General features: G+C 48.1%; 1 protein-coding gene across 1 annotated transcript; it reads left to right on the top strand.

Annotated features, from left to right (window-relative positions):
* Positions 1–473: 473 nt before the first annotated feature.
* Positions 474–6,105, top strand: RGS16 (regulator of G protein signaling 16). Its single transcript, XM_069544936.1, has 5 exons — positions 474–623; positions 1,517–1,627; positions 2,396–2,460; positions 2,748–2,914; positions 4,206–6,105. Exons 1-5 carry the CDS (start codon positions 580–582, stop codon positions 4,425–4,427), a joined length of 609 nt encoding a protein of 202 aa, XP_069401037.1. The 5' UTR covers positions 474–579; the 3' UTR covers positions 4,428–6,105.
* Positions 6,106–14,912: the final 8,807 nt, after the last annotated feature.

Raw genomic sequence — 14,912 nt, 5'->3', positions numbered from 1 at the left:
GGCTGTGCTGTCGGGCTTGCACCCTGTGCTCGGGTCGTTAGGGCCGAACAGGCTCAGGCTTGAGCTGTGATCAACACCAGGTGTACCTCCCCTATCCACCACCCCTACGCAAATTCTCCTGGCATCGCTGAGTTGGTTTCCTGCTTTTACTAGCGGCCGGCGGTGTTTTTTTTTTTTTTTTCCCTACTAAACTGGGTGCGCGCGTCTTATCTCCGTGTGACTTCTCTGCCGCTTCTCCCTCCCCACGCCGGCGGCCGCTCGGAGGAGGGGGCAGCCCCGTGAGCACCCCCGCGGGGCGAAGGTTGCACCCGGCGAGAGCGCATCCTGGGCCCGGCGCCCCGCCCGGTCGAGCTCCAGGCCCCGCCTCCGCCTTCGCCCGCGCTGAGTACCGCTCTCCGATTGGTTGGCGGCGCGCAGCCTCTCCGCCCCCTACAAGGGAATAAAAGCCGCTGGCTCCGCGAATCTCGTATAGTAAACCCAGACAGGCGCTGGTCGCCGTTCTTCTGTCTTCGCGTTCTGCGGTGCCCGCTGGAGCCCGCTACCATCGTCCCCAAGACGTGCTGCCCTGCATCCGTAGCCATGTGTCGCACCCTGGCCGCCTTCCCCACCTCCTGCCTGGAGAGGTAAGAGCAGCTTGTCCAGTTGCCTGGGGGAAGAAGAGCAAGTCCCACCAACCTTAGGGAGTGAAGCGGCAGGCTTGCAGACCTGTGTGGTTTGGAGAACAGGATGAAAGTGACTTCAGAGGCAGAGGTCAACTTGGTTCCACGTTCTCAGATGCCTCTCTTAGATTCTCAGGGAAGGACGGGTGACGGGAACCGAGAAGGCAAAGCGAAGGGAGGCAGGGGGACCACTGTTTACTGCCATTCCCCGTCATTCCTCTGACAAGTGGTGGTTCTGCTCAGGTGACCTACTGCAGGAAGACTGCGGTGGCATCGCCAGGCAAAACTGAGTCTTCCCCAGTTTCTTAAGCACTTGGTTTTCATTCTAAGTTATAGATTTAAGGGCATGGCCTCCTCTGATCCTGGAAATACAGGGAACTGTTTTTCAGGCCCTCAGTGAGGGATGTCCCCACTTCCCAGGGTGCTACACACCCACTCCAATCTTTGCTGGAGCCGGTGGCTGGGAAGGAAAAAGTAAAGATGAAGGCAGAAATCAGCTTCCACGCAGCTCCGAAAATATCTGTGGCAAGCCTAGAGAGTACTGAATTGCCTTCTGCTAAATCAACAGGCACAAAAAGTGTGACTTAAGTGGGGAAAAAGCCTATGTTTGCTATACTGCAAACCCCCAAACTGAAAGACAGTCCAGTCACGGCTCAGATATTGCAGTCATTGTTTCTGGGCTCATGATACTGATGAGAGAGGTGAAGCGTAAGCCCTGGGAACAGCTGTGGGTTCCCAGAAACCCTCAGGCTTGGAATTTGGGTGGCACAAACCTGTACTCTTCTGGGACTTCATGGATCTCTCTGCCCTGGCTGAGCAAGGGGAGAATCCTCACGAGCTCATGCTTTGCCTTCCAGAGCCAAAGAATTCAAGACACGGCTGGGGATCTTTCTTCATAAGTCAGAACTGGGCTCTGATACTGGGAATGTTGGCAAGTTCGAGTGGGGCAGTAAACACAGCAAAGAGGGGTAAGTCCCGCCAACCAGCCTGGAGCCCCTAGAGGGAAGGAGCCAGATTTAGGAAGGGAGCCCTGAGAAGGAAAACACTAGGAGAAATTAGGACATACCATCGTGGACCTTGGTGACCTCTTCCTAGAGATTGTAATGGAACTTCTTGCTGGTCTGCTATGGCTGTCTGGCTCATGGGTGACTGGGTGGATGGCTCCAGCCTTCTAAGTCCACCAACAAATGAAGATACCCAGGGTTGGAATGTCTAGTTACTAGATTCTCCCGTCTGGAGATGCCATTGCATGTGTGACGAGGGCAAGGGCAGGGCCCAAGGCCACTGGACTCTGCTGCTACTTGCATGCAGCTTACTGGGAAGCCCTGTTATATTGACCATCAACTGTGGCAGGTGCTGTGCTGGACTCTGGGGTTGTGGGTAGGCATAATCTCTATTCAGGAGACCCTCATTTCCTTGAGAAAGTGTACAGAACAAACTGAGAGGGGAATCGGAGGAATTTTGGACAGCAAAAACACAATCTTAGATATTTACTGAGGGCTGGAAGGTCCCTGCTCTGGTTTCTGGTTACTAGATTGTCCTCTAGAAAACTCAACCTTTTCCCTAAACCTCAGCAAAAAGTTGGGGAGTTTGAGGAGTCAGCTCCGGTAGTTTTACTGAGCAAGCCTCCGTGTGGATTATACAACTTCAGAGTTCTGGCTAGGATTTGTGCTATGTATTAGTTTGTTGTTGTTGTTTTTTAAATTAAAATCTTGCCCCCCCCCCTTTTTTTTTAGCAAAAACTTCTCAGAAGACGTGCTGGGATGGAAAGAGTCATTTGACTTGCTGCTGAGCAGTAAAAGTGAGTTGTGTCTGTTGTGTCTGTCTGTGGATGGCACACGGGTGGCACATGGGTACCCATGTGCTGCAGAGCCAGCCTGAGGATGCTGAGAATGTGGGCAAAATAATAGTAATAATAATCCCCTACTGTGTCAGCCTCTATCCAGAATACAAAGGCAGGTCCTTGTTTGAGAAAATTACATCCCCAAAATAGAGCCCTTAACTACAATTGCTGTCTCTTCTTCTTTTATTCCCGGCTGGCTGTCCCCGCTGTCTGACCTGTCTCTTCCTCTCTCCCTGCAACCCCAGATGGAGTGGCCGCCTTCCACGCCTTCCTGAAGACAGAGTTCAGTGAGGAGAACCTGGAGTTCTGGCTGGCCTGTGAGGAGTTCAAGAAGCTCCGGTCTGCTACCAAGCTGGCATCCCGGGCTCACCGGATCTTTGAGGAGTTCATCTGCGGTGAAGCCCCCAAAGAGGTCAGAGCCATGACACGTTCCAGGGATCCTGCAGACCCTGCCTGCTCCCTCCCCACTGAGAACTGGGGATGATCAGGGGCCAGTAAGGGAAGGGCCAGGTTTAGAAGCAGAGTGGCCTTATCTGACACAGGAGGCTGGAGATCAAAAAAGCCAGGCTCCAGGCCACCCCTGGGTACCGTTACCCTCAGATATCACTGGGACTGGAGGGGTTGGCCAGGGGTTTTGGCTTCTGTCCACACCTACCTTTGTAAACTAAGCCCTTTTTAGAGACTCAGAATACTTAACACAAGTGTGGAGACAGGTCATCGTAGGATAACCTGACTCAGTCACTCAGGTCTGTGGTTGGTGACCCTTTCAACCTTCCCTCTGGCCTCCACCGTGTTTGATAAGGAATATGATGCCACCTCTTGGAGAGAAGGAAGTAATGGCTTGTCTTTGTATCTTATATTGTATTTATTTTCTGAGCATTTTTATTTCTCCCATGAAGATATGTTGGGCACCAGTTACATGCAAGGCACATTTATAGTCCTCAAGGATATGGCAGTGAACACAAAACCTCTACCCCAGTGAGAGAAGATGACAGTAACCAATTAAATAATTATTGCCAGGGGGTGCTCTGTGCTCTGATAAAAAGAAAGCAGGCTATGAGAGGGAGGACCAGGGTACAGGGTCGGAGGATGAGACACAGGAAAGAGAAAATACAAAGATCAGAGAGTGCCTTTGTGCTCACAGGCCAGCAAGTGGGCCCGTGTGGAGCGGGAAGTGAGAGAGAGTGGGAGGTGATGTCACACAGGTGGCAGGCGGCCAGGTGCTGGCCCCGGTAGCCTTGTGGGCTCAGCACCCATGTCGGCCTTTTCTCGGAGTGATGGGGAACAACAGAACTGCTAGCAAACTGGCTTGTGCTTTGTAAGGCTGTCTTTGCTGCTAGGTGGAGAACAGACCCTGGGGTTCAGGGGAGGAGAGAGAGACCCAATAGCAGGTGCTGGCAGTAGCCTAGGAGAGAGGTGGTGATGACTCAAACCTGGGTTGTCACAGAGAAACAGGTGAAAAGAGGGTGGATCTGTGCCCATTCTTAACATCTCCTGGGTGGTTCTGAGAGAGTGGAGAGTAGTAGGGAGGACAGGCCCAGAGCTGAAAAGCCCACTGATGGTCAACTCAGCAGAGCCCCAGTTCCTGGTTCAGAACCCAGTGCTCCTTCCACTGCCCCCCGCCAGTCTTCCCAGGCCTGCCAGTCCCCTCACCCTGGCTCTGAGCCCCCCACTCACCCACGTGCTTGTGCTCCTTCCCACAGGTGAATATAGACCACGAGACCAGGGAGCTGACCAGGACGAACCTGCAGGCCGCCACGGCTGCATGCTTCGACGCGGCGCAGCGGAAGGTGCGAGCCCTGATGGAGAAGGACTCCTACCCGCGCTTCCTGAAGTCCCCCGCTTACCGGGACCTGGCCACCCAAGCCATGGCCGCCTCTGCCTCCCCGTCCAGCGGCAGCCCAGCTGAGGCCTCGCACACCTGAGCCTCAGGGCCTGGAAGGAGCCAGCCGGGCAGAGAGATTGAGTCACCCACCCCCAAGGTGCTGTCCCCTTGGGGGAGGCAGGTTCTGCAAAGCAAGAGAGGACAGCGAAGGAAAAAGCTGACCCGGTGACACCCTCACCTCCAGATCCTTGGGACTGAATTCCGTGCGTGAGAGGGTCACCCCACTTCTAGGACCTGTGGGCCAGGGCTGAAGATGAGGGCTGTGTGGGGCTTTTAAGGGGGGGAAGAATGATGGTGCAAGAGTCATCATTGGCTCTGGCCATTCTCAACAGGACAAGGGATATTTCCAGGGGGCTTTGCGAAATGCATGGATAAAGGGGAACTTGAAAATGAGGGAGAGAAAGACAACCAGCTTAGCCAGTTTTGCCTGTCGAATGGTTGACCTGTTTTCCTAATTTCCAGACTGTCCTGGGCATGAAGGGAGCCATGGATGGTGGAGTCTTCTCATCCTGTCCTCCTCACCTGCCTCTGGGCTATGGCGGGGTTGGGGGGTTGCCTAGCTTGCACCTCTCAACCTGGCAGTGTCCAGCCTGGCAGTCTTGTCAAGGCCAGAGTACCGATGTGATGCTTGCCCCGAATGAGATATTTACCTCAAAAACTGGCTTTCAAGCCCCTCTCCAAATCAGTAGAGAGCCCCGAAAACAGGCCATCTTGCCCATGCGAAATGAACCTTGGTGCTCTTGGTGGGTTCTTGCGGGGGCCTCTGACTCCATGTGTGCCACTGGGTCCACCTGTGAGCAGGACCTGCTGAGAGCCTCTTGCTGGGATGTGTCCCCTCTTAGCTCTGAGCTGCCTGGAGCAAGATGTGGGGCCTCTTGGTGAGCGACTAGTCCAGCCCTTATGCTGGGCAGGGTGAAACAAGGGGGAAAGGGCTCCTGGGAGACAAACCTCATGGCAGTTCCAGAAAGTCCTGTTTAAATCAAGCTAATATTTTATTTTTGTGAGGATGAGAACAGGGAAAAAGAGATTCCCCAGGATGGAAGGGGAACCTTGTGTTTCTTTCCTATAGCTTGTTGGGGTGTACTCATTGGGTGTTGATGAGAAATGAGGCAGGGACCTCGATGAACTTGGATAGCCTGTAGAAGCCGGGAATGAAACTGGGGTGGAGAGAGGCTGCTGGGAAGAGCAGGACTAGGGGAAATCAGAACCTGCTTGTCACCCCAGGGCATCACCAAACACCCATTCCCTGGTGGGACTTCTGCCCCAGCTGGGCTGGGGAGGTGAATTAACCAGGCAGCCCCTCTTGCCCCCAGGGAATCCACACTGTTCTCTCTGCGCTAGGAGCTCCTCCAGGAGAAAAGTATTTAAGCCTAACATATTGTTGGTTTTGAGACAATGGTCATGGCACATTATTTTTTATTGCTGTTGTTGTGTTGTTGCTATTGTTATTTATTGTTATTTGTGCGTCTGCCTCTCCTGGAAAATCCACAGGAGCTGGTAGCCTGGCTGTCTCCCTCTTTCCAGCAGACGCTACCTCTTGAAGTGCTGGGAACCTCTTGGCGCCCGCCAGGAACTCCTCGCCGTTTAAATATTTATTTATTGTTGACCACGGGAGCTGGTTTCCTAGATGTGAATGATGTACTTATTCAATCCCCGTTTTCCTATTGCAGCATGTTATTTTATTGTGAAATAAAAATAAAACCCAAATGTGAGATCAATCCTGTCTGCAAGGGCTGTGTGGTCGGGGGAAGAGGGAAGGGAAGTGCTCAGGGTTGGGGGTGCCTTGTGGGAGAGCTGGTCTCCAGAAATGTCACAGGACACACGGGGAAGCTTGCTGGTATATGGGCAGAGGTGCACGTCCAAGGCCCAAGTATAACGGTGGCCTCCAGGATGGTAACTTCCTTCAGCTCCTGACGACCCAGCTCATGTCAAGCTGTTGTGTCCTATTGATGGTGAGCCTAGCCTGGGACCTGGGACCATTTGCAGCAAGGCTGCAATGCTTGTACCTGGATACACATCTCCTTCAGCAACAAAATACAAAGGAACTGTATTTTACAATACAAAAGAGCCCCGTGCATGCATAGCTGGGGCAAATTCTGTACTCAAAAGATACAAAGAGACCAAAATACACAACTGCCAGTTTTGAGCAGCCTAGAGCAAAAATAGGGTACCGTGCAGACCCCCTGCACACAACACCAGCTAAGGGGTGGACAGAACATCTAGGCTACCCCTCCTGCCTAAGCCTTGAACAACACTCTACCCTCCCTTCACAAAGGAACCAGCTCCCCACTCCTCTCCTCAGGGAGTGAGCAAGCAAGGGAACCTGTTTGCTCTCGCTCCCCGCTGCTGCAGCAGGGGCCCCAGTTGAGCCACACCTGAATTTCTTGTCTGGCCTCCAGTCAATTTCTATTGATTGGGGAAGGCCAAGAATCCTGGCTGGTAACAGTTGGACCTGGCTCAGCTATCATTGCAGAGCCCACTCCTCTGTCCACCTGACCCAGCATGAGCCATTCCTGGTTCTTAGAACAGCAAGGGGTGGCTCCCCCTGGCCAAGTAGCTGCACATTATCAGTTGCAGGGGCTGTAGGGGGGGCACTTCCATGCCATTTTCACCTTTGCCCATTTCCAATTTGCATTAGTGTACTTTTGGGCTTCCCTCACTCAGTTGGTAAAGAATCCACCTGCAATGCGGGAGACCTGGGTTTGATTCCTGGGTTGGGAAAATCCCCTGGAGGAGGAAAAAGCTACCCACTCCAGTACTCTGGCCTGGAGAATTCCATGGACTGTATAGTCCATGGGGTCACAAAGAGTTGACATGACTGAATGACTTTCATTTCACTATGAATTCAAGGAATTAGCATTCCTTATAATTTCATAGACATCTCTGAGATGAACTTTGGGTAGCTACTTGATGCTTGGAACTACTCCATTCCCAGGGAAGAGAATGAGCAGTTTGTGCTGGGTTAGAAAGAACTTGGCGTTAGGCTTGCAAGGATCAAAACTGCTCTTCCTCTGACCTCCTTGTCACCTCCTTGTTCTCCCCAAATTCTTCTCTAAGTTGAATTATCTGTTTATATAAAAATCTAGGCCTTATATTGACTTTTATTTTCCCCTCATTGTTAGTTTTCAGAGAAAGCAGTGGCACCCCACTCCAGTGTTCTTGCCTGGAAAATCCCAGGGACGGGGGAGCCTGGTGGGCTGCTGTCTATGGGGTCACACAGAGTCGGACACAACTGAAGTGACTTAGCAGCAGCAGCGTTGTTAGTCTGAGTAAAGTGACCAGACTTCAGGCGCATTAAGTAGAAAAGCCCATGGAATCACATTTGAAGCCCAGATCTAAGGGGCAGTTGTGAGTGTGATGCCAGGAGGGATTCTGAGGTTAAAGGCCAGAAAGGAAGATGGGAACAAACACCAGGGCAGGCCCTGATCTCATTTAGTTCAATGACAGCTCTGTGAGGTAGTTGTGATAACTCTATGATACAGACGGGGAGACTGAAGCTCCCAGGAGTGGGGTCTGGGGGAACATGCCCAGGGAAGCCGGTTTGAGAGAGGGGCAGAGATGAGATCTGAATACAATTAAACCTAGGCGGGGTGGGGGTGGGTGGGAAGTCCAGTCTGTGAGAGATGGTCAAGGGATATGATCCATGAGGGAAGAAAAAAGATGGTACCCAGAGAGTCAGGAACCTTGTCCCCATTACTTTCCTTCCACCTTTTTGTCTTTCTTTTTTTTTTTTTTTAAAAAACATGCATTTGTTGTATCTAGTGCCTCCTGCATGCCTGCCAGAAAACCAAAAATAGCTGTAACTGTAGGTGGCCTCAGTTAATGGTGGATGGGGATTCTGGGTAAGTTCAGACAAGGGCACAAATGTGTATTTTCTGATTCAGTCTAGGCTTCCCAGGTGGCTCAGTGGTAAAGAACCTGCCTACCAATGCAGGAGACTCGGGTTGAGATCCTGGATTGGGAAGATCCCATGGAGGAGGAAATGGAAACCCACTCTGATATTCTTGCCTGGGAAATCCCATGGACAGTGGAGATCTGTGGGCTACTGTGTATGGGGTTGCCAAGAGTCAGACACGATCAAATGACTGAGCGTGCATGTGTGGGTGCCAGTAGGAAATGGTGGGTGTGGCCGGCGAATGGTAGAGGAATGAACGGGGGCAGATGGACTTCCAGGGACTGAGGTGGGTCCTGGCAGGCTCCTCTTCCAGTAAGTCCATCCTCAAGGCTTGTCGCCCTCTCCTAGCCCTTCTTCACATACAGGATGGTCTTGAAGCCCATGGTGCAGCCGCAAGGTGGTAGATACTCGTTAGAGAAAAAGAAGACTCTTGGCTGGCCTTGGAGACCAATGGCTCTTGGTCTTTCAGGTGTCAGGCTCAGACCACACACACGACCCCTATTGTATTGGTTCTCAGAGTGTTTAAGAGAGTTCCTGGGAATCTTGCAGCCAGCAAGAAGTCTCCAGCATCTTTAAACTCACCCACTCAGTTCCTCCCCCCAGCACTTCAGGCTTTGGCTTAGCACCCAAAGCCCTCCTTGAGTGGGCCGCCCATCCTTCTCTGGCCTCTGCTCCCTCACCTGCCCTTTGAAAACAAATCGTTCATGGTTCCCGCACTCACCCTACTATTCAAGCCTCCTGGCTTCTGCCTCCTGGCCCACCTCCCTGCTGTGTTGCCTACTCTCATCACAGCTACCTACAGCCTCCTTCATCAGCCTAGGGAAGCAACTTTCAAAAGCTGGCCCAGGGGTCTTTCTGGGGTGCCGTTCCTGAGCCTTTGGGTCTGATCATGGACACCTGTGCTTCGCCTGTCCCCGCTGTGCCAGTCTTTAGCCATAAAGCAGTGATCAGAGCACTTCGTGCCTGCATTCAAGCCCTTCAGTGGCTCTCCTTTGACCCTGAGAGAGTCCAGCTCTCAGGATGACATACAAGGCTCACTCTGACCTGACACAAGGCCCTCTGAATGACTTCCCCCCCTGCCCAGGTGGCCCTTACCCACCTGCTGTTTTTCTCTGCTTGGAATGTCTTTTTCCTTTTATTTGTTTTTAAAAATTAGAGCTTGAGAGCTGTGGAGGAGAATGCCCTCCTCAAAAAGCCTCTTGAAAATCTAGCAAAACCATCACCTTCTTAAGTGAAGCCTTCCCAGACAGCCATTTCCTGGAATCTCTCTGACACTTCAGTAATTCTAGGACAGCCTTGCCAACTAAAAAAAAAAAAAAAAAAAAAAAAGCTCATAACCTGAAATTTGAGACAGGAGGCAGCATCTCAGGTAGCCCCGAAGAAGCTGCTCTGGAGGTGGGGGTGGGAGTGAGGGTGTGGTGGGGGGAAAGGGAAGGAAGGGAAGCAAGGAGGAGGGTGGGGAAGGGAGTCAGGTTGTATAGAAGTTTGTAACAAAGGAGGCAGATAGTCTGAACATCGAAGATTATTGTTAATTAAGGAAAATCAGCTATCTCAAGGAATTTAGGGCTCGTCTATGTCTGGGAAGATGAAAGAGTCAGGGCTCACTGAACTCATCCCTTTCATATGCATCTCAGCTATCGGGGCCTGCATCTTTTCTTTAAATTTTTGTTGCATCCTTAGTCACTGTAGGGAGTGGTGGGAGCTGACAGCTGCTGGATTGCAGGCACTGTTCTCCCTTCTGGGGGCCCTCGGGGCTCAGAAATTCACATTTGGAGGGCAGAATCTCAAACCGATGCCTGTGACATCCTTGTTTATAGATGTGGCAGGAGATACTCCTTTTCACACCCTCTTTGTACCTTGACTACTTCATGTAAGACATGTCACTGTCACTTACCTCTTCGCAGCTCTTTTTTTCGCTAAACCACTCTCTTCAAGATTGGGAGCCATATTATTTGATACAATAGGACAGAACAGACCATGGCAGACTGCAACCCAGCCTGTAGAGTTGGAATGTTGGAGTAGAAACTGGTTCATTCATTGTATGACCTGGGGGAGTGATTAAACCTCTCCAAAGGCTCAGGTCTCTCATCTGTAAATGAGGATAATAAGAGTGCATGCACCCTTCATAGAGCATGGAATGAAAACATGTTTGGCACAACATTGATGTTTCATGAATATTAAACTGTAATTATTATCTGATTCCAGGCACTCAGCATGGTCAATAACTATTTATTGACTTTTGAAAAGAATGGAAGAGTCACAATTCAAAGCCAGGATTCCAAGTCTACTTTTTAAAGTATAGTACGGCTGTTTCCATACTGTATTTTATTTGCTATGAAGGGCATTCCAGAATTTCAGGAGAGGGAATCAAATGTTGAGACGTTAATCCAGATAGTATTCCCTTAAAGCCAGGTTGGCCGATGCTATTTCCCAATCAGTCCTGTTGTTTCCTGTGACCGTGGAGGCCTGGCCCTTCCCTCACCAGGCCATTCCACACTCTCTGCTGCCTCCCTGTGGCTATGTCAAGTCAGGCTATGCAAACTTTTTCCTTGGAATTGCCTGTTCAGTCGCTAAGTCATGTCTGACTCTTTGCAACCTCACGGACTGTAGCACGCCAGGCTCCTCTGTCCTCCACTATCTCCTAGAGTTTCCTGAGTTTCATGACCATTGAGTCAGTGATGCTACCTAACCATTGTATCCTCTACCATTGCCTTCTTCTTTTGTCTTTAATCTTTCCCAGCCTCAGGGTCTTTTCCAATGAGTTGGTTCTTTGCTTCACATGGCCAAAATATTGGAGCTTCAGCATTAGCAATAGTCCTTCCAATGAATATTCAGGGTTGATTTCCTTTAGGATTGACTGGTTTGATCTCCTTGCAGTCCAAGGGACTCTCAAGAGTCTTCTCTAGCACCGCAATTCGAAAGCATCGTTTCTTTGGCACTCAGCCTACTTTACAGTCCAACTCTCACATCCATAGGTGACTTACTGGAAAAACCATGGTTTCGACTATATGGGCCTTTGTCGCTAAAGTGATGTCTCTACTTTTTAATACACTGTCTGGGTTTGTCATAGCTTTTCTTCCAAGGAGCAAACATTTTTAATTTCATGGCGGCAGTCACCGTCCTCAGTGATTTTGGAGCCCAAGAAAATAAAATCTGTCACTGCTTCCACTTTTTCTTCTTCCATTTGCTATGAAGTGATGGGACCAGATGCCAGGATCTTATATTTTTTGAATGTTGAGTTTCAAGCCAACTTTTTCACTCGCCTCTTTCACCCTCATCAAAAGACTCCCTTATTCTTCTTCACTTCCTGCCGTTAGAGTCACATCATCTGTGTATCTGAGGTTGTTGATGTTTCTCCCAGCAATCTTGATTCCAACTTGTGATTCACCCAGCCTGGCATTTTCTATGATGTGCTCTGCTTATAAGTTAAATAAGCAGGGTGACAATATACAGCCTTGACGTACTCCTTTTCTAATTTTGAGCCACTCTGTTGTTCCATGACCATTTCTAACTGTTGCTTCTTGACCTGCATACAGGTTTCTCAGAAGACAGGTAAGGTGGTCTGGTATTCCCATTTCTTTAAGACTTTTCCACAGTTTCTTGTGATCCACACAGTCAAAGGTTTTAACACTGTCAATAAGGCAGAAGTAGATATTTTTCTGGAACTCTTTAGCTTTGTCCTTAATCTAATGAATATTGGCAATTTGATCTCTGGTTCCTCAGCCTTTTCTAAACCCAGTTTGAACATATGGAAGTTCTTGATTCATGTACTGCTGAAGCCTAGCTTGAAAGATTTTGAGCATAACCTTGCTAGTGTGTGAAATAAGTGCAATTGTGTGGTATTTTGAACACTCTTTGGTATTGCCCTTCTTTGGGATTGAACTTTTCCAGTCCTGTAGCCACTGCTGAGTGTTCCAAATTTTTGGCATATTGAGTGCAGCACTTTCACAGCATCATCTTAAAAGATGATTTGAAATAGCTCAGCTGGAATTCTGTCACCTCCACTATCTTTGTTTATAGTAATGCTTCTTAAGGCACACTTAACATTACATTCCAGGATGTCTGGCTCTAGGTGAGTGACCACACCATTGTGGTTATCTGAAGAAATCTCTAGTCTTTCCAACACTATTGTTTTCCTCTATTTCTTTGCACTATTCATTTAAGAAGGCCTTCTTATCTCTCCTTGCTATTCTCTGGAACTCTCTATTCAGTTGGGTATATCTTTTCCTTTCTCCCTTGCTTTTTGCTTCTCTTATTTCCTCAGCTATTTGTAAGGCCTCCTCAGATAACCATTTGGCCTTCTTTCAGTTCTTTTCCTTTTGGGATAATTTTGGTCACTGCCTCTTATACAATGTTACAAACCTCCATCCATAGTTCTTCAGACACTTTGTCTACCAGATCTAATTCTGTTTGTTACTTCTGCTGTATAATCATAAGGGGTTTGGTTTAGGTCATACCTGAATGGTCTAGCAGTTTCCCCTACTTTCTTCAATTTAAGCCTGAATTTTGCAATAAGGAGCTGATGATCTAAGCCACAGTCAGCTCCAGGTCTTGTTTTTGCTGACTGTATAGAGCTTCTCCATCTTTGTCTGCAATGAACATAATCAATCTGATTTTGGTATTGACCATCCGTTGACATCCATGTGTAGAGTCATCTCTCATGTTATTGGAAGAGGGTGTTTGCTATGACCAGTGTGTTCTCTTGGCCAAACTCTGTTAGCCTTTTCCCTGCTTCATTTTGTACTCCACGGCCAAACTAGCTGGGTATTCTGGATATCTCTTGACTTCCTACTTTTGCATTTTGATCCTCTATGATGAAAAGGACACCTTTTTTTGATGTTAGCTCTAGAAGGTTCCAGGTCTTCATAAAACTGGTCAGCTTCAGCTTCTTCAGCATCAGTGGTTGGGGCAAAAACTTGGATGACTGTGATATTGAATGGTTTGCCTTGAAAATGAATGAAAATCATTCTGTCATTTTTGAGACTGTGCCCAAGTACTGCATTCCGGACTCCTTTGTTGATGATGAGGACTACTCCATTTCTTCTGAGAAACTGCCTAATTTTGCTCTGAGTTAAATTTGACTCTTTCCTTTGGAATTATATCCAAGAGATATAACCTTTAGTTTTGTTTATTAATGCTGTTTAATAATGATGTTTAATTGAAATGAAAATTATTAGCATAATTGTTAAGATAGCTCAGTAGGTACAGGGGTTACAGTAAGATTTCTTTAGTCAGCAGACCTTAACTTAAAAAATTGAAGCTCTTGGTGTGGATGTGGAGAAAAAGGAACCCCTGTGCACAGTTCGTGAGATTGTAAATTGTAAATTTCTCAGGATAGAAAACAGTGTGGAGCCTCCTCAGAAAATTAAAAATGGAACTGTCATATGATCTATTAATTTCCCTTCTTTTCTTTATATTGTAGCTATATGGGATAATGGGTGTTAACAAAATCTATTGTGGTAATTACTTCATGGTATATGTGAATCAATACATCGTGCTGTATAACTTTAATTTCTAGAATGACATATGTCAGCAGTTTTTCAGTAAAACTAGAGGGAATTCCCTGGCAGTTAGAACTTGGCGCTTTCACTGCCAAGGCCTGGGTTTGATTCCTGGCCATATGTCATGGACAAAAAAATCAAAATAAAAAAGTAAAATAAAACTAGAAAAAAATTTTAATGGAAGCTCTTAGGTAACAAGAACAAGGTGTTCGGGGCATATTAAGTGGTGATCACAAGGTAATTCACTGTTACTGAACCTTTTAAATTGGCCCAGCTGTTCAAATTACTTTCTGAGGAGAAGAAAGATTTAAAACTTAAATAATTGAGGAATGATCCTAAGGGTAAGGAATGTAATGTAGTTAGGTGCTAGATAATGGAGTTTCAGTTTTCATTATTTAGAAAATATCTCTCTTGACTCATAATTCCCATTCTGGTGTTTTCAGCCTTCCTCATTCTACTTATTATTCTCTGTAGGATTTTCCCCATAAAGCGCATTATACATAATTTACTTATTTTGTTCATTTTCTGGCTTCTTCCACCAGAATGAGGGTAGGCATCTTTCTCTGTGCTGTTCCTTGAGGTAGCTCAAATCTCTAGAACAATTGAATTCACTTAATCACTTTGTGCCTCATTTTCTCCATCTGTACAATGGGGTCACAACAGCATCTATCTCAGGACTTAAGTGACTAAACAACAACAAGAATGTGTAATTTTTGTTGGCTCAGAACAGTTCCTACAGCATACTAAAGAGCTACGTAAGTGCTTGCTACTACCATCATTATTATTAGTTCAGATAGCAAAAGCAGTGTGTGCAGAGACATGGATGTGGGAAGCAGTATGATGTGATGGGGGACTGGATGGTAGTAGTGATGATGCGCATAAGGAACTGGGATGATAGGGTCATGATATCGTGACCTGAAATCATGTTCAGTTCAGTTCAGTTGCTCAGTCATGTCCAACTCTTTGCAACTCCATGAACTGCAGCACACCAGGCCTCCCTGTCCATCACCAACTCCCGGAGTTCACCCAGACTCGGGTCCATCGAGTCAGTGATGCCATCCAGCCATCTCATCCTCTGTTGTCCCCTTCTCCTCCTGCCCTCAATCCCTCCCAGCATCAGAGTCTTTTC

The sequence above is a fragment of the Ovis canadensis genome, chromosome 12 (assembly GCF_042477335.2).
Source record: "Ovis canadensis isolate MfBH-ARS-UI-01 breed Bighorn chromosome 12, ARS-UI_OviCan_v2, whole genome shotgun sequence".
Taxonomy (NCBI): Eukaryota; Metazoa; Chordata; class Mammalia; order Artiodactyla; family Bovidae; genus Ovis; species Ovis canadensis.
Note: the sequence above shows the minus strand (reverse complement) of the source record. Positions and strands in the feature narration are given on the sequence as shown.

Excerpts from the sequence above, each read along its gene's own strand:
- RGS16 (XM_069544936.1), top strand. The coding sequence starts at position 580 with ATGTGTCGCACCCTGGCCGCCTTCCCCACCTCCTGCCTGGAGAG. Across the intron at positions 624-1,516 it reads CCCACCTCCTGCCTGGAGAG|AGCCAAAGAATTCAAGACAC; the intron begins GTAAGAGCAGCT and ends TTTGCCTTCCAG. Across the intron at positions 2,461-2,747 it reads CTTGCTGCTGAGCAGTAAAA|ATGGAGTGGCCGCCTTCCAC; the intron begins GTGAGTTGTGTC and ends CTGCAACCCCAG.